The sequence below is a fragment of the Sycon ciliatum genome, chromosome 1 (genome assembly GCF_964019385.1).
Source record: "Sycon ciliatum chromosome 1, ocSycCili1.1, whole genome shotgun sequence".
Classification (NCBI taxonomy): Eukaryota; Metazoa; Porifera; class Calcarea; order Leucosolenida; family Sycettidae; genus Sycon; species Sycon ciliatum.
In genome coordinates this window covers 49,465,292-49,489,092 of record NC_088643.1, presented here as the reverse complement: position 1 = coordinate 49,489,092, position 23,801 = coordinate 49,465,292, and the positions used below count along the sequence as shown (strand labels likewise).

The following is a 23,801-nucleotide window of genomic DNA, read 5'->3' as shown; positions in this document are numbered from 1 at the left end:
AACACTGACAACGAATGACTGACGACTGTCAACAAACGTCTGACTCTGACAACGAATGACTGACAACTGACGACGACCGTCGGACAACTGACTCTGACAACGAACGTCTGACAACTCACGACGACCGTCGGACAACTGACGACATGGCAAAAGGAAAACATGATATCAGAAATTGGTGCCCTCGTCAGCACAAAAGGTGGTGTACTCAGCACAAAAAGGTGCGCGTGTCAACAACAAAGCAGCGCAGCAGCATGTACGGGTCAGCAACAAAGCAGCGCAGCAGCATGTACGGGTCAGCAGCACAGAGACACAAATACAGCAGCAGCTACGACGAAGAGACAACACGTGCAGCCACATGTACACACAGAGACACAAATACAGCAGCAGCTACGGCGAAGAGATAACACGTGCAGGCGCAGGTACAACACTATCCCCTACCAAAAAAAGACATCCACTCCTGTGGATGGAAGCAAAAGTGAAGTGTATAATAAACGGAAGGAGACAGACCGGAGAAGAAGACAGAAAGACAGGGGAAATGAAATATGAAGCAACATAAACAGGCGACAATAAAACACAAAAGAGGTGGGCCACAACTGTTGAACGCATGACGAGTAGGCCAGGAGGGTTAACACCAGTCGGGAGCCCCGCAAAACTGTGCACCATCAACGGAACCTGCAAGCAACAGATTTTTGCAGAGGACCCCGGCTGGCGAGCTGTTCGACCTGTGTTTGTCCCTTTGGATCTTTTATTCTTAGAACAGCACCAACCTAGTACGCCACCCATCCACCAGTCATGACAAAACAAAAGTACAAATGCATGAGAAAACAGGTTATGCCGACGGACCCAGCGACGCTTCCAGGAGCGGCGAGACCGACAGTACGCACCGACCGAGAAGACTGGGGCAGCAGGACGCACACTGGCCGGCTGTCCGAAAACCGATGGCGCTACAGAAACTCCGAGAATCACAGGACACACACAGAAAGAGAGAAGGACTGACGCAAACATCTCAGCCATCACCAAAAATCAGAAAAGCACACGAAGGAAGGGAAGAACAGCCAGGAAGAACACGTCGATTGAAACAGGAGCAATTAATCAGTGAGGACACCATTGAGGACACACAAACAAATCGGTTACCAATACGCAAAAGATAATGAAGAAAAACCACAGGGCGCTACCCTGAAAAAACCCACAGGGATCGAACCTGAAAAAACCGCAGGGACTGAACCTGAAAAAACCGCAGGGATTGAACCTGAAAAAAACCGCAGGGATTGAACCTGAAAACACGGAACTTATAGTACATCCGCTCGCAAAACCAAAAAACTGAAGAAAAGAAACTGTCAGGGACCGATTGGGACGCACAAGGGCCAACCAGCAACACCCGGAAACCATAACACCCGCAAGGCAAACCGATACAAAAAAGCGCAGGATCCCTGCAGACCACCAAGCAGACCGTGGCTCACCATGATCAGACGCCCACCCAGGCGAACAAGAGAAACCCATATGCCGAAACACAATAATTACAAAACCATACGCTCACAAAAAAAATTCAACCTGGATCAAGAACGAGAATCCTACATGAAGTTCACACCTCCCACCAAACCGGAAGCCAACAGCTTTCCTACTTTGTTGACAGTGCATGACCGAGCCTGACAACGCTCTACACCATGTACACAGAACATGGAGAAACTACTACTAAAACGGTAAAAACACGAAACAAAACAATATGGATCGACTACATACGAGGCAGCACCTCGAGAACGTTCAGGTGGACATCTAAACAAATCACGCGACACAGTCACACTATCGGAGCAGTCCGACGGCAACTCCGTGACAAGCACAAGTGCACAACACAAGACGAGATCAAAGCTACCCATGCTGAATGCACGACGAACATGCAAACACAAGTAATTCCAGATTCGAACGAGTAGCGCACGCACAGAAGTTTGAAATTTTCATACACAACAGTACAGTACGAGGCGTACAGGGTAGTCAGAGCAACACAACTAACACAACGGGGCGAACTTCCAACGAGCAGCAAGACTACACTATACTACGACTCGAGTACGAGTACACACTCGAACACAAGAGAACAAGGTTCCACGGGACCCGAGTCACCCGACGCAAAACAATTATTTGAAAATTCGAAATCGAATACAAGGTACGGCAACACATTACGCATAGCAGAGCAGACAATTACAAAGGCATGCTCACCTGAGTAGGAGCTCCGAGGATCTAGGAAAGGGTTGAACAGACGCAGCAAAGCGGAGCCATGGCGAGAACGCGAAGAGGAAAACGAAAAACACCGGCCGGAGAGCGACGAGCTTCAGGGTCGTGGGTTCGATTAGTTGGGCGCCAAATGTCGTCTCGGAAGGTTGAGAACGAACTGCCTCTTCTATCCTCGCCACGCCACACCTCAAAACGAACTAGTCAGTGGTTTTTCTCTAGAGCTAGAGAGAGAGCTTTTCATAGTTTACTTCAAGCGGCGACGGAAGAACTCATAATGGAGAACTAACACTGACAACGAATGACTGACGACTGTCAACAAACGTCTGACTCTGACAACGAATGACTGACAACTGACGACGACCGTCGGACAACTGACTCTGACAACGAACGTCTGACAACTCACGACGACCGTCGGACAACTGACGACATGGCAAAAGGAAAACATGATATCAGAAATTGGTGCCCTCGTCAGCACAAAAGGTGGTGTACTCAGCACAAAAAGGTGCGCGTGTCAACAACAAAGCAGCGCAGCAGCATGTACGGGTCAGCAACAAAGCAGCGCAGCAGCATGTACGGGTCAGCAGCACAGAGACACAAATACAGCAGCAGCTACGACGAAGAGACAACACGTGCAGCCACATGTACACACAGAGACACAAATACAGCAGCAGCTACGGCGAAGAGATAACACGTGCAGGCGCAGGTACAACATGTGTACACTTGTCTCAGGACTGTCGTCTTGCAAATTCCGTTCAAACTGCCCTGCAGGTTCTCCCATCAATGCGATCCGCTGAAACACTTTCTCAGAACGTTTGATTTTGTCATCAGGTTTCGACACGCAGTCCTGCGATCAACCAGTCACAGAGCGCTCGGTCTCACTGATCACCAATTTTACTGACGGAACTGGTGGATGGCTGTCGTCTGCGATGTTTTTTTTACTTTGTGGTGGTTTGCCAGTTAACTCACAATCTCGACATACTTCTGTTGTCCCTGCCCTTTTGGAGGGTCTGTGCCCCTTTTGGGCACGTGTGTGCGGACCGCGCGCGGACTGCGCAGGTTGTGCATGCTTGCATAATTATCGTACGCATTCTTGTTGTTGTGCGCATGCTTGCATAATTATCGTACGCATTCTTGTTGTTTTGGGGGCCTTCTTCCTGAGAGAGCGAACTATTCTACTTCACCTCTCCCCTGATACCATATCCGGTTACACAATAGCCATACTCACACTCGGTAACGTGCTGGTGCCTGGAGCTGGCCACGGGGTCGTAGCGCATACCCTCCAGCTGGAGCCATATCAATGGTGACACCAATACCATTGTCATCTTCATCGTCACTACAAATGCTAGTCTCTGTGGCAGCTACATCGACGGAATCTCAGGAAGATCCTTCTTCACTGAATCTTCAGCAAGGCAATGTTGACAACCTTCTCCAACACTCGACAGTTGTCCGGACTTGGCTTTTCAATAACCACGGGCGTTGAACTCACAATTGCCTTCACTGTCCAGCCACGCTCAAATGATGCAAGGCACTTCTGATGTCGATCTGGGCGCTGTAACATCACTCGTTTACCAACAGCATATGGACAATGTGACTCATCCTCAACGAAGTCGTTCGCCGAGAGCTCAGCATCAATCAGGTCACGAATCCGGGCAGACCACTTTGCATGCTTCATGGCCCAGTCACTGAGGCTGCACGCTTCGGCTGTGTTGTCAATGATAAAGTGAGGGGGTTTCCAGCCTGCCATGGCTTCCATCGGCAACAGGCATGTGGCACTGTGAGGCCAATCGCGGTAAAAGAACAGGAGCATATCCAATTCACCCCTCCAGTCCGAAGAGCCATCGAGGACTTTGCGGATGAGGCCGAGCAGAGTACGATCGGCACACTCAGTAGGGCTTTGCGACTGAGGGTGACGAACAACACCGGTACACACATGGACACCCATGAGACTAAACAGGGGCTCCACAATAGCATTGCGAAATTCTGTGCCGTTATCCATGCATACAATGTCGGGGGCACCCCAGATCTTGCAAACACCAGCAAAAGCAGCAGCAACAGACACAGGATCATGACGACGCAGAGGAATGACTTCAACCCGCTTGGTAAACGAGTCGACACAAACCAAGACACAGTGATGAGTCGCACTCTTGTCGAGACCAAGTTCAAGAGTGTCAGTAGTGACCTCACCCCACGGACGACCGGGGATATCGGGTCGAGAGGCAGCAGCAGCAGGTCCCAGCAGAGGACTGGTAGCACGGCAATAAGTGCAATTGGTAACAAACTCCTCACATGCACTACCTCTAACACACCTAACTCAATAGGAAACTGCTTCTCTGTACCTAAAATTTCTGTTCACCTAACCTGGCCTTTTGCCCTCATACCGAAAATATTGAGCACCTCAAATTTCTGAAATTAGAGTACTTTGTTGTGGGAGTGAGCAGCCTTCCACAATTCCAATGCACATTGGGTGCATTGTTGGTCTTTATTATGTCTTTCTATCAGATGAACTTGCAAATACAGTGTCCTTGGGTGAAACGTATAGAATTGCCGGTCAGTTGATGTTGGAGCCGGAGAAAAACCCATCGCAGCGAGCTCATCTTCGCTGCACAATGGAAGTAAGTTGGGCTACCTGATTGTTTCGGGGTAAACAAGTTAGTTGTTTACGATAGGATTATATTCTCACTTGGCCATTGTAGGCAAATCATAGAACCACGACATCTAAAGGATGCTGCATGAAAGTAGGCAGCTGCGAGATGCGTATCTCGCGCATGCTCTTGCATGGCTACGTAATGCATTACATCATAATACAACATCCCCTTCGTCATAAAGGAGTTTAACAACCTACATAACATACCGTACGTATATGACGGCGTGTTCACAATATAGAACATAACATCCAACAATAGCTCTATGTACAAGGTAACAATCATGAATGGCACACGACGGCGTGCTAACAATACAGAGACATAGTATCCAACAATAGCTCTATGTACAATATAACAATGGCACCTCAGCTACTGTGACATAAGCGAACAGGTCCATGAGGCCTCTCTGGCCCTACACATCCAGGATTGACCTGGGTGCGACTGCGCGGCCAGACCGTGTTCGATACAGCTGGGTGGCAGGTTCAGCAGGCTGGCTGACGTCACATGGTGACGGCGGCTGAGACTGGCTAACGTCGCTCCACGGCGACGGCACGTCACTCGACGGCTGAGGGCCTGCGAGACTGGCATCCGGCGGGAAGTGGACCCGCCTCTCTCTGAGGTGGGTACGGTTGCGCCGCACTTCTGTCCCATGGTCAGGCTGCACCATGTATGACCGTGGCCCGTTGACAGACTGGGTTACGATACCAGGTTCCCACAGGTGCGTGGTCGGGCTGCGGATGCCGACGTGCTGACCAGGAACTAGGGGGCGGAGAGACTGCGCTCGCTGGTCATGGTGTACTTTCTGCTGGTCCTGCCGTTCCTCGAGCTTCTGTCGGATGGCCTCGTCCCGAGTGTCGCGCTGGTGTTTGCGAGGCAGGTTGTCCTGTACCTGACGACCGAACAGCATCTCGGCCGGCGACGGTAAGCCCTGGCACACTGGGGTGGCGCGAATGCACAGCAGTCCTAAGTGCGGGTCGGTCCCGCTCTCCCTTGCCTTCTCGAGAGCTCTCTTAGCGATCTTGACTTGCGATTCGATAAACCCGTTACTCTGCGGGTGATGTGGCGACGACGTACTGTGGCGGAATCCATATTCGGCAGCAAACTCTGCGAACAGATGGCTGCTGTATTGCGGCCCGTTGTCCGACTTCAGCACGGCTGGGATGCCGTGCTCACCGAAAATCTCCTTGAGGTGCTGGATGATGGCTCTGCTGGTCGCTTGTCCGGCAGGCAGCTTCCGGGTGATAAAGTACTTGGAGTAGTAGTCGGCGGCAATGAGGTATTCTGACCCGCCGAGGTAGAACAGGTCCGTGCCCAAGGTGTGCCATGCCCTTGGCGGAATATCGGGCTGCATCAGTGGTTCCTTGGCTTGACTGCTCTGGTGGCGCTGGCACGTCGTGCAAGATGAGACAGTTGCTTCGATATCCTTGTTGATGTCCTTCCAGAAGACGGACGTTCTGGCTCGCAGCTTGGTCTTCTCTATGCCTTGGTGGCTGGCGTGCAGCTTGCTGAGGATTTCCCCCCTCATTGGCGGGGGAATCAGGACGCGACTGCTCTTCAGGATGAGACCGTCCTCGGTGCTCATCTCGTCGCGGAAATTCCAGTACGGGAGCAGAATTGCCGGCACCGCGCTCCTCTCTGATGGCCAGCCACTGAAGATCATCTCCTTCAGTGCTGACATCTCGGCGTCTTTAGCCGACTCCTCGCGGATCCTCGTCATCGCTGCATCGCTGAATTGCGGGAACACGGCGTGTACACTGACGTCGAGGTCCTCAATTGGCTCTGTTTCCTCTGGCGACAGTCGGGATAGCGCGTCTGCGATCGGAATGTCCTTTCCGGGGCGGTACTTGATGGTCATGTCGTACGGCTGCAGCTTCAGCAGCATGCGCTGTAGACGCGGCGGGGCTGCGCGGAGGTGCTTGAGCTTGATTGACTCCAGCGGCTTGTGGTCGGATTCTACTGTGAATGACTGACCGAATAGGTAGGTGTGGAATCTTTCACACCCGTATACGACAGCTAAGAGCTCACGCTCAATATTGGCGTAGCGAGACTCCGTCTCGGTAAGCTTCTTGCTGGCGAATGCAACAGGCTTGTCGTCCTGCAGCAGAGTGGCGCCGAGACCTTTCATGGAAGCGTCGACTTGTAGTGTCGTTGCCTTGCCTGGGTCAAAGTAACTGAGCGTTACCTCTGTCGAAATGGCGGCCTTGACCTTGTCGAAGGTGCGCTGGTGGCTGTCTGTCCAGGCGAACGGTGTATCTGGCTTGGTCAGCTCACGCAGGTGCGCGGTCAGTGTGCTGGCATTCGGTATGAACGGGCTCATGTACGTGACTAGCCCGAGGAACGTCTGGAGCTCGTCCTCGTTCTCGGGGTGCTCCATCTGCTTCAGCGCTGAGACCTTCTTCGGGTCGGGCTGTATTCCGTCAGCGCTGCAGATGATGCCGAAGAACTTGATCTTGTCCTCTTTGATGCGGCATTTGTCTGGGTTCAACTTGAGACCAGATTGTTCGCAGCGAACCATCATCTGGTGCATGTTGAGATCATGGTCCTCGTCTGACGTCCCGTATGTGACGATGTCGTCTGCGATGCCGGTGACGCCTGAGCACCCTTCGAACGTCTGGTCGATCCTTGCTTGGAAGACATCTTGCGACATCTTGAGGCCGAATGGCATGCGAAGGAATCTGTAGCGCCCGAATGGTGTGTTGAAGGTGGTGAGGTAACTGGATTCGTCGTCGAGCTCCACATTCCAGTACCCACATTTGACGTCGACGATCGAGAACACTTTGGCACCTCTCAACTTCGGGGTGATCTCCTCAATGGTGGAGACCACGTGGTGCTCTCGCAGGATGGCGTGATTGAGGTCCTTGGGGTCTAGGCACAGGCGTAGCTTGCCATTGTCTTTGAGGCGGAACACGAGGCTGTTCACCCATGCTGTTGGTTCGCCTTCCTGGATCTTGGTGATGATGCCGTTCTGGATCATGTCCTCCAGCTCCGTCTTGATCTCGTCTCTCAGTGCGATGGCGTGGAGGTGGCGTGGAGGGTGTACAACCGGGACGACGTTGGGGTCCACTGTGATGTGGTACTTGCCTGGGAATTTCCCAATGCCATCGAAGCACTTCGGGTATTGCTTCATCAGGTCGTCCTTGTCTCGGATGCTCGCTGGCTTCTCCTGGACAGCGCAGTTCAGCGTGACTAACTGCAGGGCTGTCGCTGTCGGGAGGCCGATGATAGCAGTGCCAGGGCAGTCCGTGATGTAGAAGTCAGCGAGTTGACTCTTGCCATCGTAAGAGCACGGAATAGGACGGGTTCCGCATTGCTTTATCTTGGATCCGCCGTACGCTGTGAGGGTGGTACTTGACGGCTTCACGGATTTCGGCTTTGGGTATCCGTTTGGTCCGACGTGCTGGGGAAACATTTGGCAGAACACTCTCAGCGGCAATATATTGCCCTGGGCGCCCGTATCCACCTTGGCTCTCAAGGTGGCCGGTCTGTTGGTGTTGTCCAGGCTGACATTGAGGGTCGCGAACACCTCTCGCTCTAGTGGCGGTTGGTGACGCTCGACGCTGTCGATGATGACGGCGTCGAAATGCAGTGCGTCGAAGCGTCTCCGTGGGCTGGGGCTCCTCTGGGGGTAGCGCTCCCGCGGGCTGGGGCTCCTCTGGCGCCAGCGTCCGCGTTGCTGGCCCCTTCCATGTGCCTCGTCTCTCCCCTGCGAACGGCATACGTTTGCCCAGTGATTCGCCTTCCCGCATTTGTTGCAGGTGGAGCCGTGCGCTGGGCACTTGCTTGGGTGGTGGGTTCGTCCACATTTGCCGCAGTCTGCGTGTCCCACAGATTTGGAAATGGCGTGAACCGTTTCAGGTAGACGGCTGCTGCTGGTGGCGGTGGACAGCTGCTCCATGTGGCGCTGTGTTGCTTCATAAGTACGGGCCTTGTCAAGCGCTTCGTCCAGAGTCAAATCACTACCACCCTCCAGCAGGCGTTCTTGCACTTTCGAGTGCTTCGTCCCCACGATTAGCTGTTCTATCAGGCGATCGTTAGTCTCCTGAGCGTCCCTGAACTTGCACTTGGACGTCTTCTTCTTACACCTCGCAAAGAAATCATCTACAGACTCGTCGGGTTGCTGGCGGTATTTCTGAAGCTCAAACCGAGCCAGTCGTGCATTTACCCGTGGCTGCAAATGCTTATTAAATTTCTTGAAGACGGCAGCTACTTTGGATTTGTCGCTTGCATTATCCCACTCGAAACTATTGAAAGCATCAACACCAGTTCTCCCGATCCATAGCATGACATAGGCGACCTTTTCCTTGTCGGACTTGTCGGAAAAGGGCCCTTGGAAAACTAGAAGGCAGTATTGTTGGAACCGCTCGAATTCATCAGGTAAATCTGCGGCTTGCCAATCCATCGACGGCGGGGTAAATCCGGCTGCTTCTGCCATTTTACCTCTTGCACCGGTGGCGCTACTGCGACAATTCTAGGGCGTTTATTTAGTTTACTTCTGACACCATGTTTCGGGGTAAACAAGTTAGTTGTTTACGATAGGATTATATTCTCACTTGGCCATTGTAGGCAAATCATAGAACCACGACATCTAAAGGATGCTGCATGAAAGTAGGCAGCTGCGAGATGCGTATCTCGCGCATGCTCTTGCATGGCTACGTAATGCATTACATCATAATACAACACTGATGTGACATGGGATCCCTGTAGATGACCTTACGAACAAACATGCACGTTCTTTGCCATCAGCACCTGAAAGAAATACCAATGGTCTTGAGTTTCTCATGGTTTGGCAAATAAGAGGATGGTGCAAGCAAGTAACTTTCTATTGGAGTCAATTCATGTACTGCAACCCACAGTTAATTGGGAACTCTTGCCCTGGCGAGGAGAAACATGAATGCAGCGAATGGGATTTTCGGTCTTTGACCACTTTGCTGGTGGGCTGATCTACTCACCTCCCACTGCTTTAGGAGCTGCATCTGTGCCTTTGATCTTTGCAGGGTGGTGGCGTTCCTATGGATGCTGAAAACTACTGAGTCTCAAGCGAACCGTGATTTTTGTAATGGCTTGAAACTGTTTAGCCAGGGATGGTAGCCATACTTACCTTCAAGTACTTCCCCTGTCCGAGTGTCGTTGTTGAGAATACTGCACTGTTTCAGTGAATGCTGACAGGTTGTTTGTGCCTGTCTGTCTCTCTGCTTCAGGCAATCCACGTTCAACAAGTAAGCTGTTTGATTGTTAGTTTATTAGTAGCAGCTGTGGACAAGACTATGCACATTTCCTGACTCTGGGTTTTACTGTATATAGTTAGCACGCTTGTCATTGTTCCAAAGAGTAGCTTCCCATACCAGCACAGCTCCATCTAATCATCTTGTTCCTGCTTTTGCTCCCCATTTCTCGGTACGGATGTGGACTCTATTAATTAACATTTTGATCGAAGCCAAATCCTACCTTGTCCATGTGGATTTTTCTTCACTGTACTGTTTTGCAGGCAACTGGCTACACTGCCATACCTCCATCTCCGGCTGCTAACGACAAAATTTCCAAATTGAAGCAAGGTATTGTGGTGCGCAATTTCCATCTTACCTTCTTCAGGGGAACACAGCAGTCATCGGGACCAAAGCGCATGAACATATTGAACCACGATTCTGAAATCCTGCATTCTAAGATGATACTTTCTAATGAACCATTCAAATGTGTGACTTGCATAGACATGAAGCATAGCACTACAAGTAGACACTTTAATGATAGCTTGCATAGACCTGCATAGACCTCGGTCCTACCTACCGGTAGGACCATCATACACAGACATGCTGCATGGCCTCTGTTCTAACATTGACCTAAAACTTGACCCTAAACTGTTGCTCAAAGGCTAATGAAGGAGTCCAGAAATTTTAGACGTGATCGCACAAGTCATACTATGAAATTCCATGGTAACAGCCTATGGTAACCATGGAAACGGAGTATAGAATTATGCATTCCACTGCCTTGGCAAGCTAATAATAACATTAGGACCTCACCACGATTGATGTGCCATGGTCAAAATTCACTTTGGACAGAGTTGCTAAAGCTCCGACAGGAGTATGTGCGGCCATTTTGACAATTGATAAAACTGCGCATACGCAATGCACGGGACATAGCCTTGCATATTGCGCCATTGCTTTGCCTGACAAAGACCTCATCTCAACAATTGTTTCAAGAAATTTCTCAACCAAAAGCACTTTTGCAGCGCGATTTCTTGGGTCCTACCGGTAGGACGGCATGCAAGCTATCATTAAAGCAATCTAAGTGTACATCCAACAGTTAGTCGTGTTAGCTATGCTGTAGGTAGCATGAGCGACTGGCAAGTACAGCGGTGCATTCATCTTGAAAAGTAAATGTCGAGTTAACCCAATGCGGATACTTATTCTTTGCATGCTTTGTGACCTTTCATCCTGTGTTGCTGCAGCCTGTGCCTACTCTCCTTGGGCTTTTCCTGCTACAGTAGCTTATTCTTTTGCCGGTGAGTCACAGTGTGCACAAAGCACCCTCTACTAACTGCCAACGCACACCTCTCGGCTACGATTGTTGGCAAGCAAGCAGAATGTCACCAGAAAATGTTCTTCAGGCGGAAATATCAAGTAGCGCTGCAGTCAACAAACTCAAGAAGAAAACATCTGGCACACAATGAGCACAGCAGCAGCAACAAGCCAGAGAGCAAGTCAACTCTGAAAAGCAGAAGAAGACGATAAAGACCCTTGAACGCAGGCCCCTGCGCTATACAGATATAGTGTGCCTCTTCTGTATTCAACTGCTCTCTCATAATAATTATTGGGGTAAACCACATGTCTCCCGTTATTTGGTGTGTGATGGAAACACTTACTGGGCACCAGGTTGACCGACTGCCAAGCCCTGCTAAGATGTGTGACTTCCTGGCCAAGTCTAAGCAACCGGTCCTCACACAAATCGGAGACCCAATGCTAATGGAAGACAATGTAACACTGCACCATGACGGCACATCCAATCAAGGACACAAGTACTACATGGCACAGCTAGCCACTCCCGACAATATTCTCAGCCTCGGCCTCGCACCAGTGAAATCTGGCACTGCAGAGCACAGCTTTGAAGCTGGCTCGACTATGCTGTCAGATGCTGAGCAAGCCTGTCGTAGATCAGGATCTGACATGCCTGTGGCCAGGAAGTTGATCAGTAGCATTAAAAACACAATGACGGACCGAAGGAGTGTCGAAAAGAGCGTGAACAAAATGCTTGAGACGTACCGTACAAACATTCTTCCAGAGATGGCGGCCAGCTGGACCAATCTACCAGAACCAGTCGGGCAAACCGTGCTCTCTGTCAACACAGTCTACTGTGGTCTACATTGTATTGTTCTACTGGCAGAGCAGGCGCTGGAAGTTTTACGCATCTGGGAGAAAGCACACTTCGATACAACAGCAGTAGGTGCTTCAAGCCAAGGTTTCGAAAATACTGGAGAAGCTGGCAGTGTTCGCCTCATCCGGACTGCCTGTAAAGCCTTGGAGGCTCACTGCAATGAGCAACCAGGCAATCATGTGCTGTTTCGGAGCTATTTGCTTTCCAAAGGTGTAGAATGCATTCCACTAGCACGGTTTGTGGGCAACCCGTTTAACGTCATCTTCTACAATGCTGCGGGCATCATACTTTACGAGAGCATATTCAACGGTTCTATAAAGATGCGTTCGGCACGCAGAACCACTTACACTGGGCTGTTTTGGCTGACATTCAAGTCGATGGTTATATCGCAGCATGCAGGGCCCTCGGAATTGTCGGCAAGTTGACAACCGACCCCTCTGGAGGAGGCTGGAGCAGCCTGGCCTCAGTGTCAACCACATTGGCGATGTTTACCAAGCACTGTGCACAGCTTTCAGTGCACTGAAGTCAGATTGCACTTCTTTATTGGTTCGACAACAGTTTCCCCAGGAGTAAATGTGGTTGTGGATGAAGAAGAAGACGAAAACAGACATGTTCTGCAGCAACGGCACTGATGAGACGACATTCGTCATCCTGCAACTGCTAACAACAGCATTTGGAACTTACTCCAAGAAACTCCTTTTCGACCATTTACTAGGTGGCAAGTTCCACAACATGTCAGCAGAGCAGCAGAGAACAACGGAAAGTGTACAAATCACGAACGTCGTGAGCGAAAGAACATTTGCTCTTTTGGACAGACTCCGCCATCAGAAACCCAACACATCTGCCATTGCCATTCAGGGCATTGTACTGTTCTGCTCAAACCATACTGGTGAGTGGCTTCGGAATCAGTCGGAGCACAGCCAGGAAAGCTCTTTAAAAGCACTCTCGCTGGTTCCCAAGAACACCGTCATCTCTATCGACAACGCAGCCAGGCGATGTGCGATTTTCAACGGCAGAAGATGATGGAAAAGGAAACACAGCGACTGCAGAAGGAGGCCCACACACTCCAAGACTAAGAGCAACTTCTCGAGAAAATCATGTCGGAAGGGCTGTGGAACATTTCCGCATTAGTGCAGAGAAGCTCTCCCTTTTTGCCAACAGTCGCCAGAAAAGTGTCTGCTTTGAAAAGCCAAATCAAATTTGGATTGGATTGGATTGGTTTATTTAAATTCAGGCGTATAGTTCTGCAGCAGAAGGGTGACAAGATCCTATTCCAATGGTCGTCCGGCGGCAAGACACTTACATGGCAGGAACTAAGGGAACACCTAGTACAGCTTATCAGAGAAGCCAGCATGGACACACCAGGACTGACTACGGAGGAATAGAGAGCAGGTGTGTTCCATCGTCATAATTATTGCATCTTCTTCCGCGTGGTTGTTTGTACTTGTAATAAAGTACCAAAGTAATTTCTTGTACACTGTAATACTTTTTGACTTTTTCGAATGATTGAACCAGCATGCGTCCACGTGCTCGCTATTTCTTTCGTCAAAATGTCGTCTCCGCCATGAGTACGCGCGGTATGGTTGCCCCGAAAACTGCGCAAACCCGGTACGCAGTGTGTTCGTTGATATCCCTACCTCACGCAGCATGGACGGCGTGCAAGTGGAACGCACCTGTGGACAAAGAACGTCGTAGCCCACATCCCACATGCACATGCAGGGTGCTACAATGCTGTGCAGCACACCAACGTACAGAGCACAGATTTTTGTACCTATGTGGGTGCTGACTGCAAGCGAGGCAATGTGGCTTAGCAAAGAGCGCAATAAAGTGAATGGCTCAACACCGAGCATGAAGGAAAATAATGGCTCAACATTGAAAGCATGTGTTGGCTCAACATAGAGCACAGGACGATCGAACGATTTGGACCATTTCCGTTGTTATGCCAGCACCCAGTAATTATTGTGATTGTAGACCAACACTAGCAGTAATGGTTATCAATAGTGGTAAGGATGAGGTGGCGGGAAAACATATCCGCAAGCCATCCACCACTGATGTGCAAGATGTGCCAGAAAGACATTAAAAAAAAACAGTTTGAGCTCTCCAAACTACAGTAATGCTACCGTGTGTGCCAAGTCCTTGAGCTGCTAGTACAGCTGGCAGCTAATTTGCACACAGCCGCGCGTACCTTATGCCTGTATGCTACACCCGACATGCTGCCAGGCATATTAATTAGGTTGCATCCCGGTTGTCCTTGCTCTCTACCTGTTTCTGTCTCTGTGTCTTGCTTGCTCTCTCCAGGTCAGATATGTCCTCCTGGGGTGTTCCACCGTCTGAAATTGGCACTACTTCTAAGTCTTGTGACAGTGACAGAGTGTGCTTCACTGGCCAAGGAAGATGTTACATGTGTGCCAGAAGAAGAGGAAATGTCTGTAATCAACTCCAGAAAGCATGGGCTGCATTTGCTGTCGATAAGTTCCGATGACCTGTTGCAGGTAAGAGTATATTACCCCCCCCCCCCTCCCCCCCCCATGGCAAATACTCTTATCATGTGATCCATATCAATTTCAAGTACGTTTTACTACGCACAACGAAGGTCAGCGTGTACGCAGTCTAGATACCTGCCAAGACTCAGATGAGCATTCTGTTACTACTCTATTACTTTCCAAAATAGGTTCGACATGTGGAGCATGAACATTACATCAAGTGATGTGGGGTTTTATTGTCGGCAGATCCGAGCCATAACAAACTCACGCAAAGTTTCACAATCTTGTGGAGTTAAAAATTAAAATGCAAGCACTTTGGCCAGGAATACCATGCATCATAAGCGATTCAAAATGACACCAGAGCAACTGATATTGGGCTCATCATGGCTGAAGTAGCCATTTGTAGCTAAGGTACCATGGAGTGCATGAAAGAGTCAGAGAAACTGTGAAAACAGAAACTCCAGCAAAGTCGAAAAGTCACAATAAACAAAGCCATGCATCACAACCCATGCCTTCGTGGCTATGCACAGCAAAGACACATTAGCATGAGCATTTGCATTGATCATCATCAATGATGACACCATCAGATAACACAGATAAATAACTCGATGATTGCTGCAACAAAAATTCAAACAGCTTCAGAACAGGTTAAAAACTAGCAGTAGAAGGAGAAAAACAGATCAAAGAAAAACAAAGACAATGGAAGCTGAACAGGGATTTAACCCTTTATTACCGGCCTGCAGACTTTCGATCATATATGATCGAAAGTCTGCAGGCCAGTAATATCTTCATAACTCCATCATTTCTTGTGCGAATTCAACAATCGAAAGGTCTATTTGGTAGCGGAAACCCCAGGCTATCCAATGCAACAATCGCCGAAGAGTTACGATGTCGGACACCAGAGATATCGCGCGCCGTATTTTCACCTCGGCAAATTCAAATTTTGATCGATCACTTCGCCATTTTTGGGGAAAATCCCTTTACTTGTGCTCTTTGAGCGACTAAGCACGTGATGTTGACGTAGTCAGCTGAAGTTTGAATCGTCTCAAACAAATTTGAGCGCTCTACGATGAAGGAGAGTGGAATGGCGTTGATGGGACGAAATTGCTTGCATATCAGGCTTGGAGACGACTTTGCTGTGTTACCGCGCCTGATTTGTGGTGACTGGATAATGGAGCTTGGTACCCTGGCGTTACTCTTGCCAAGAGCTTTCCAACGAGCCCTAGATTGTGAATATCAAGTGAAGGAGACCAAAGTTATGACCTGATGAAGTTGGAAATTGTGCTGAAATTCGTAATCCTGGTGCATGCTGTGCAAGTAATCCGGTAATAAAGGGTTAATTATGACTTAGAGGCCGGGTGTACTTGTGACCCAGCTAACAAAACAAATACGCATCGTAATGTTAGTCTGCGCATTGTATTTGTCACAAGTCGCATGATATGTGGTAAAACTTACTTGCATTTGCTCGAGCTTTCAATTTCAAACTCTTCTGTTCCGTGTTCATTTCAATGTTCAGAGCCGACTGATGACGTATGCCTCGCAGTTTTCCCCAACATGCATGTCACACAACCAGGCGACTAGTGATTTGTTTGGCACAGTTAGCAAGGAGCCATGCTTGCCTGGTTGCTCAGTACTATGTGGTGAGTACAAGTAGTAGCTGCCACTTTCGTGACCAGGGTCAGGCGTGCCAGGCTTCCGGAGAAAGCTTGGAAGTTCCCACCGAAAGATTTATATTTTAGGTGTGCACAAAAGAACTAGCAGCTTATTTTAATTAGAGAGCACATCGCTACGGGATGTTTGAATTTTTGAAACGGCTCCCCCACTTCACGGCAGTGTTTGGGTTATGTAACCAGCCATTGTGATGAGCTGACACAACTCTCCACCTTCTAGCGGGATGGACTGAAATCTCCGCTGAAAGCTCACTTATAAGGGCGCGTTCAGACTACCGTGAACCCCGCCAAGCCGTGCATGGCGATAAACCGTGAAGAACATTCACACTACCGATAAACTAGCGCTACCGGTACGTACGTTTTGCAGCTCTCACCGCGGCACTGAGAAGGGATTTTCCCTTTTTCCCAGCCTGAGCACTCTTTTTACTGCTGGAAAAGTTTTACTGCCGCAGCAGCCGCGGCAGTAAAACCTTCCCGCCGGTAACGTGCCAGTAACGTCACGTGATCAAATCACCTTGGAAACTTTCCCATTCCGTCACTTTTTATCGGTAGTCTGAACGCACCCTAACTCACTTATGTTGTAGGAATGTTTTCTGCAAGTTGTCACTTGCTTGCGTCCTGAAGCAGGAAGTGTGCTTAAAAGCAGGGTGTATGTCTAGTCCTGCTTCTGCACTGTAAGAGCTTGCTTCTTGTGATCAATTATTATTCTGTTCTCCTGGGTCAGGTTTATGGCTCAACTTCGGTCATGGTCTGCTATTGTCTTGGTGTGTTGCAGCTGGCTCACTATTTCTGGCCACCGGTGGCATTTGTCTGCTTGGCAATCTATCTCATTACAAGAAGGATTCTCAAACCCAGTTGCAACATGGTAAGTTCCACAGCCGGCACTTGTACTGTACTGTGCCATTGTCTGGTCCAAATTTGGCTCTGTGTTCTTTTAGATAGTGGTAGGTTAAAAATGGCCCTGTAGCTGTTGTTTTTTTTACAGGTACTGGACATTCTGCATTCAAGTGACCATTTTTTGCCATGTTGTGTTGCAGTGCTAGAAGGTGATTGCGCAATATTTTCAGTACCCTTCCGTGATGAGTCCAACATTGTTGGGAGATCGTCACAGGTTCAGCAAGTACAAGTTCCTCTCAAATGTGCCGTCTGGGCATATGCTGACCAGAAGAGCAAAAAGAAACACCGTCAAGTTCCAGCAGCCACATCACTAAGCGGCAAACCATACTTTGTAAGTAGACCGCGGACCCGTTGCCACTGGAGCTGCATTAGTAAACACCAGCAACCTGGGTGTCATAGGCAGTGTGATCCATGCCATGATAGAAAGTACATGGGCTCATGGCTCATCGAAAATTGTCCCACTCGATGTGTTGCCAGGGCAACCGAACGAAGTTATTGCCACTTGGTTTCTACCTGATCTATGCATTGCTGCGTTACTAGTCGCACCATGCATACTTGGCTGATCTGTATCCACAGTAATAGTGTTAGTATATAAAGGATTTGCTGCTGAAAGTTGAACCCTTTATGTACGGTGTGTACGTGAATCGATCACATATGCTCGATTCATGATCGATCCGTAAAACCTTCGTAACTCCATCATTTCTTGTAAACATGTTATGAGAGAAGATCTGAAAATTTTGATCTCAGTGAAAATCCTTGTATCGTGATATCTGGACTATCGTCACAGACCAATATGCGAGTATGAAACAGTACTGCATGCAGATTGACCAAGTCTGCAAAGGCCTTATTTAAAATTACTTTAGTCGCCAATTGTTGTGGTTCGCATTCAGCCCGCACACTACTCATACACAGTTCCACTGATACACACGGATCGGAGAGTTTAGAAATACATGAGCCCGAGCGCGCTAAAACATGACCACAGCTTTTTTTGAAAAAGTCGAGATAATCGCGATTTGAATTCCGCGGCAAAAAATACGAAGTGCAGTGCAACGCGAGTCGCTGTTGTTGTTCTCCTCGGTCGACTGGACTGTTCCGGATGCAATTCTTTGTTGCAAGTAAGTTTATTTGTTAGAGTTTGTATTCCATGTTGCGCTGAGTCGCCTAAAACTGATCGTCATCGATGTATCGACAGAAGAGCCTAGTAGTAGTAATGTACTGCGGAGCGGAAGAAGACGACATCCTCGCACTCCATGCGCAGGATAAAATATTTTGAGGATTCGAGTCGGAAACAGAAGGAAGACGATGATGGCTACAGCGACGAGTCCTTTGAGGGCGACACTTTCATCGAGCGTAAAAAGAATTGATGCTGGTAGTCCCACGATCTGCAGTGACGAGGAATTCTACTCTCATGACAAGCTGGCAAGCGATTGGCATCGACACTGACTTGGGAGGTGAGTCGGCCGATGATTTGGCCATAATGGACATCGCTGCACATATCCGGGACAATGCCAGTATTGGTTGCAAGTGCAAAAACAATCACTGGACTCTGCTGCTAACTCAGCTTGCTCAAGTCGATAATTTGAGTGCCTTATGCGGAACATCGCTAGCATGAGCAGTATGCAGCGAAAGCAGTACTCTCTGGCGAGCAGAGAAAACCGTGTGCAGATGGGCTTTGGTGTGGGGAATATGAGTGCGACGTCTAGTATGTTGAGGAAGACTGTGTGCAGCAGTGTATACTGTATATCTGAAAGTACAGGTGGAGTGTGATGGAGAGGACATGGAGTGCCAACTTCTCCGGCCATCTACAGATGTTGACCGTGTTTTTGCTGGCGGTTCTCCAGTGGTGCTCCAAACAGGAGGTATTTCGGACACCCAGCTCAGCTGCCTATAGACAATTTGGATGTGGCTGAGTACCTGTCAGCTCATGCTATAAGACCCTGGACAGAGGAACTGACCCGGAAAGGATGAACCAAGGGGCTTATCAATTGTGTGCAAAAATGACAATCCCATTGCTGCACATAGAATTTCACCATTTCAACAGTGCTGCATATAATACCATTGTAGCAACACTTAGATATGTAGATCAATCCAAAACTTTCAGACAGTGAACATTAGGTGTGTTAGATCATTTTTGAACAAAAAACTGAAAATCGAATTTTTGGTCTGTGGTCATATTTTGGCGTGCTCTGGCTCACATTGCATTGAAAGGGAACATGGAAGTAAAGGTAAAACCAGAGAGGAAAGACATGCAGCACAGGAAGCCAAGATGGATCCAAGGAGAAGCACATTACACACATGCGCACACTCTAGATACAGAGAGTGCTGCATAGCAACAGTAACTACGCGCCTGGCAACAGTAACTACGCGCATGGTAACAGTAGCTAAGATAATCTGATAATGACGTCACACATAGCATGCATGTAATCTAGGACTGTGACGTTGCGCATAACATGCATGCAATCCATAACACTCTGCTTTCTTCTTTGCTTGCATTAGGACAATGTGAACCTCAGCAAAGCCCTGGTGGAGTAAGTATGCGCAGGCTTGATGTTCATGTACTTCAGTATTCTAATTAGGATGGTGAGCTGGCTTGATAACCAGGAACTGAAGGATGAGGTGAAAGCAGACGCGAATAGCATGTAGGTGTCAACGACTTTTGTTATGCTGTGACAACAGCTATACCACCACCGCCGCCGCCGCCGCCACCACCACCGCCGCCGCCGCCACCACCACCACCACCACCACCACCACCACCACCACCACCACCACCACCACCACCACCACCACCACCACCACCACCACCACCACCACCACCAGGACACCAGGACACCAGAACAACAGCTAAGCATGCCTGGAACGGTTTGGCCTTTTGCACTAGCAGCCTTTTGATAGCTTGCATGCCGTCCTACCGTGGTCCTACCGGTAGGACCCAATACCGGTAGGACCCAAGAAATCGCGCTGCAAAAGTGCTTTTGGTTGAGAAATTTCTTGAAACAATTGTTGAGATGAGGTCTTTATCAGGCAAAGTAATGGCGCAAAATGCAAGACTATGTCCAGTGCATTGCATACGCGCAATTTTATCGATTGTCAAAATGGCCGCACATACTCCTGTCGGAGCGCTAGCAGCTCTGTCCAAAGTGAATTTTGACCATGGCACATCAATCGTGGTGAGGTACTAATGTTTTTATTAGTCTGCCAAGGCAGTGGAATGCATAATTCGATACACCGTTTCCATGGTTACCATGGGCTGTTACCATGGACTTTCGTGCTGTGCCTTGTGCGATCACGTCTAAAATTTCTGGACTCCTTCATTAGCCCCTGAGCAACAGTTTAGGGTCAAGTTTTAGGTCAATGTTAGAACAGAGGCCATGCAGCATGTCTGTGTATGATGGTCCTACCGGTAGGTCCTGCCGATAGGACCGAGGTCTATGCAAGCTATTTAGATCATCTAGGCACACCACACGCTCAGGAACCGTCGTGGTCCCACTCTTCCCACTATATCTTCTGATACACCATGGACTGACTCTGCCTGCAACCATTCTGTGTTATGGTTTCTTCTAGTCGATTCGATATGGTAGTGAGTACCCAGTCAGGCAGCCCTGTTGCTCTGGACTTGGCTGATGCCAAAGTATGTGATATGCTGCTGGAGGCTTCCTGCTCGCACTCTACTGATTTGGAACACAGAGAATGTCTACTGGATGATCAAGACACCAGACAGGTATACTGAAGTACATCTATTCCATTCGAGAGAGTTCAAGAAACTAAATTGATGGTATCTGTGCTATGTGACACCTGTATCTGTGCGGTTTCTAGTAATGAATAATTTGATTTCACAGTATTTAATATATTTTCGACGTTTCCACATTCAAGGATGTGGACTATATTACCTGTGTTTTGCCCTTTTCCACCCACTGCCTTCACAATCTGGAAATGAGTTAGTTTGTATTCAAAAGTCTGAGGGAGTAGCAAGGCCGCCACAGCCGGGTCGGCCTCAGCCGCCCCACTTTTTCGGCGTTTTGATGATCGCAGCTCTGCGCAAACTTGGCAAATGATGAAGAATCCTTGTTCCCGATCGTGGTTTGTTGCTGAATCAAAAAGTCTTTCATTGCAGGTACAGTGAAATGGCAACAAATGCTTGGAAATGCTTGCAGTTGGCTTAAATTCTTCCCGGGGAAGGGTAATGAAAGAATCCGTGTCCCCGATCGTAGCGTCTTCTTGGTTTGTTGCAGAATTAAAAAGTCTTTCATTGTAGTTACACTGAATTGGCACCAAATGCCCGGAAATGCTTGTAATTGGCTTCAATTTTTGAAATTTTTCCGGGGAGGCCCCGCACCCCCCTTCCATGGCCGTCCCACCTCGAAAGTCGGTGCGACGGGCCTGAGTAGAATTAGTTTTTAGTATTCTTGTTGCACCAATTTCTTCTCGTGTTCTGCTTTTTCCAGCTAATTCAGTTGGCAGCTGCAAAACGACCCACGTTTGCAAAGGGATCTCAAGATCTCATTCGCTCATTTTACATGGCAAGCCGGCAGATGCGCTCATCCGGTGCTTTTGGAACAGACATACCAGCAACTGCTATTCATTCCATGTAAGTGTGTTAATCTGTCTTTCCTGGGCCTTTCTTGTTTGTTTGACTCACGATTAGGGATACTGTATAAGCAGAAATATTCGTCTGGAATTTAATTTCGTCTTTTTCGTCCAAGGAGCTTTTGGACTAAATTAAATGTAGGACGAATATCGATTTGTCCAGCGTTTCTATACACTCTTATGATCCATGGACGAAATTTTCAACCGGACGAACTCCTTTTCTTTGGAGTTGGACGAAATTATTGACCGACGAAATTTTCTGCCTCTACAGGTAATCATTGAATTATTTGAATAATTTGAAAGTACATTTTTCAATTAATTATTTTAGAGACAACGATCAGGTCAGAGAACTCACCTTATTCCTCCACAGTTCTAGCTTCTCTGATTAGCTGTAGAAGGTGCTTTCCCAACTCTTCCCATGTAAATGCTTTGCCGCCGGACGACCACTGAAACAATATCTTGTCACCTTGCTGTTGTAACACGACACGTCTGAAAGGAACTTGCTTGTTTAAAGCAGCCAGCTTTGCTGCCGCTGTTGGAAGGAGCGCAAGCTTTTCCACTACAGTATCTGGAGTGCTCCATAGTCCAGTGAGTGCAATGCTGTCCACCAGCTGTTGCTTCTCTTGAAGAGTATGCGCTTCCTTCTGCTGTCGCTGCCTCTCCTTCTCTATCATTCTTTCCCGCTGGAAATCTCGAATGGCCTGGCTGCGTTGCTGGTACAGCTGTCGGTGGTGCTGGGCTCCTGCTAGAGCGCTCTTGAACAGCTCTCTTCGCCTCAGCAAGGATTGGCTTTGGAGCCATTCCCCGGTTCGGTTGTAGCAGAATAATACGATGCCTTCGATGGCGATGGATGACGCGTTTGGTTTTTCACGTTGCAACCGGTCCAGGAGAGCAAAAGCTCGCTCGCTGGCCACATTTGTTGTGCGGACACTCGCTGATGTGGATTGCTGCTGTGCTGACATGTTGCTGAACTTGCCACCCAGCCAAATGGTCGGCCAGCAGCTTCGTGGAGTAGTTTGCGAATGCCGACACAAGCAGTTCTAGAATGACCTGTGTGGACGCATCCGTGTCGTTGCTGCAAAACAGCTCCTGGTGGACTTCGTCAACGATGATGTGTGCATTGGAAAACATTCTGGCCGAACCGTCCAGTGTGGTCTCGCAGTGTGTAGATGCCGGCAGCATTGTAAAATACAATGTTAAATCTATTGCCGACGAACCTTGCAAGTGGGATTGACTCTACGCCTTTGGACTGGAGATAGCTCTTGAATTGCTGATGACTCCCAGACTGTTCGTTGCAGTGGGCTTCGAGTGCCTTACATGCTGTCCTAATCAGCCGAACACTCCCGGCCTCTCCAGTGTTCTCGAACCCATGGCTCGTAGCGCCCACTGCTGAAGTACCGAAATGGGTTTTCTCCCAGACACGCAAGACTTCCTGTGCCTGTTCTGCTAGGCCGACAATATAGTGCAGGCCACAGTAGAATGTATTGAAAAAGGTTAGGAACAAATGACCACACAGCGCTAGGACAGCTATCAATACACAGTATATTTATCTAGTTGACAACCCCTCCTTTTAAGTATACACTCAAACGTCTCTTATCCGGACGCCTCAGATGCGGGCACGTCTCTCTACCGGGCACCTTCAGCTTGAGTTCCTATGGCAAAAAAATGCCAAAAATGCTTCGATTTTGGGGGTTTGAACTTTTTTCGTATGCACAAGTGCTTATCTGTCACTGCCAACCTGTGTAATCCACACATGTTTATCAATGGATTCTTTTTGTAACCTGAACGTGTGCAGTACGTGCCAAATAAACTTCTTCAAAAACGACATGATACATGGTAGATGAGTTATCCTGAGATACAGGCAAATCTGAGATACGGGCAGTGCCCGGTCCCAAGGTGCCCGGATAAGAGACGTCCGAGTGTATTTACACATT

The 23,801-nt window shown here is 48.8% G+C and overlaps 1 protein-coding gene and 1 long non-coding RNA gene across 5 annotated transcripts in view; one reads left to right on the top strand and one right to left on the bottom strand.

Annotated features, from left to right (window-relative positions):
* LOC135830855 (minichromosome maintenance domain-containing protein 2-like) overlaps window positions 1-23,801 on the top strand; it is a 53,145-nt gene that overhangs the window by 25,343 nt on the left and 4,001 nt on the right. For all 4 annotated transcript variants that reach the window (XM_065343061.1, XM_065343058.1, XM_065343060.1 and 1 more), the window contains 11 exons: window positions 4,726-4,838; window positions 10,067-10,084; window positions 10,354-10,420; window positions 11,311-11,364; window positions 14,532-14,725; window positions 16,233-16,356; window positions 17,162-17,251; window positions 17,424-17,614; window positions 19,780-19,811; window positions 20,845-21,001; window positions 21,726-21,868. In XM_065343061.1, coding sequence (XP_065199133.1) covers window positions 4,726-4,838; window positions 10,067-10,084; window positions 10,354-10,420; window positions 11,311-11,364; window positions 14,532-14,725; window positions 16,233-16,356; window positions 17,162-17,251; window positions 17,424-17,614; window positions 19,780-19,811; window positions 20,845-21,001; window positions 21,726-21,868 — 1,183 coding nt within the window. The remainder of the gene's footprint in view (window positions 1-4,725; window positions 4,839-10,066; window positions 10,085-10,353; window positions 10,421-11,310; window positions 11,365-14,531; window positions 14,726-16,232; window positions 16,357-17,161; window positions 17,252-17,423; window positions 17,615-19,779; window positions 19,812-20,844; window positions 21,002-21,725; window positions 21,869-23,801) is intronic.
* On the bottom strand, window positions 144-2,928 carry LOC135830856 (uncharacterized). The gene is made up of 3 exons (XR_010556123.1): window positions 2,647-2,928; window positions 1,250-2,601; window positions 144-1,201 (listed from the first exon to the last, which is right to left on the bottom strand). It is a non-coding gene; the product is annotated as an uncharacterized LOC135830856 (long non-coding RNA).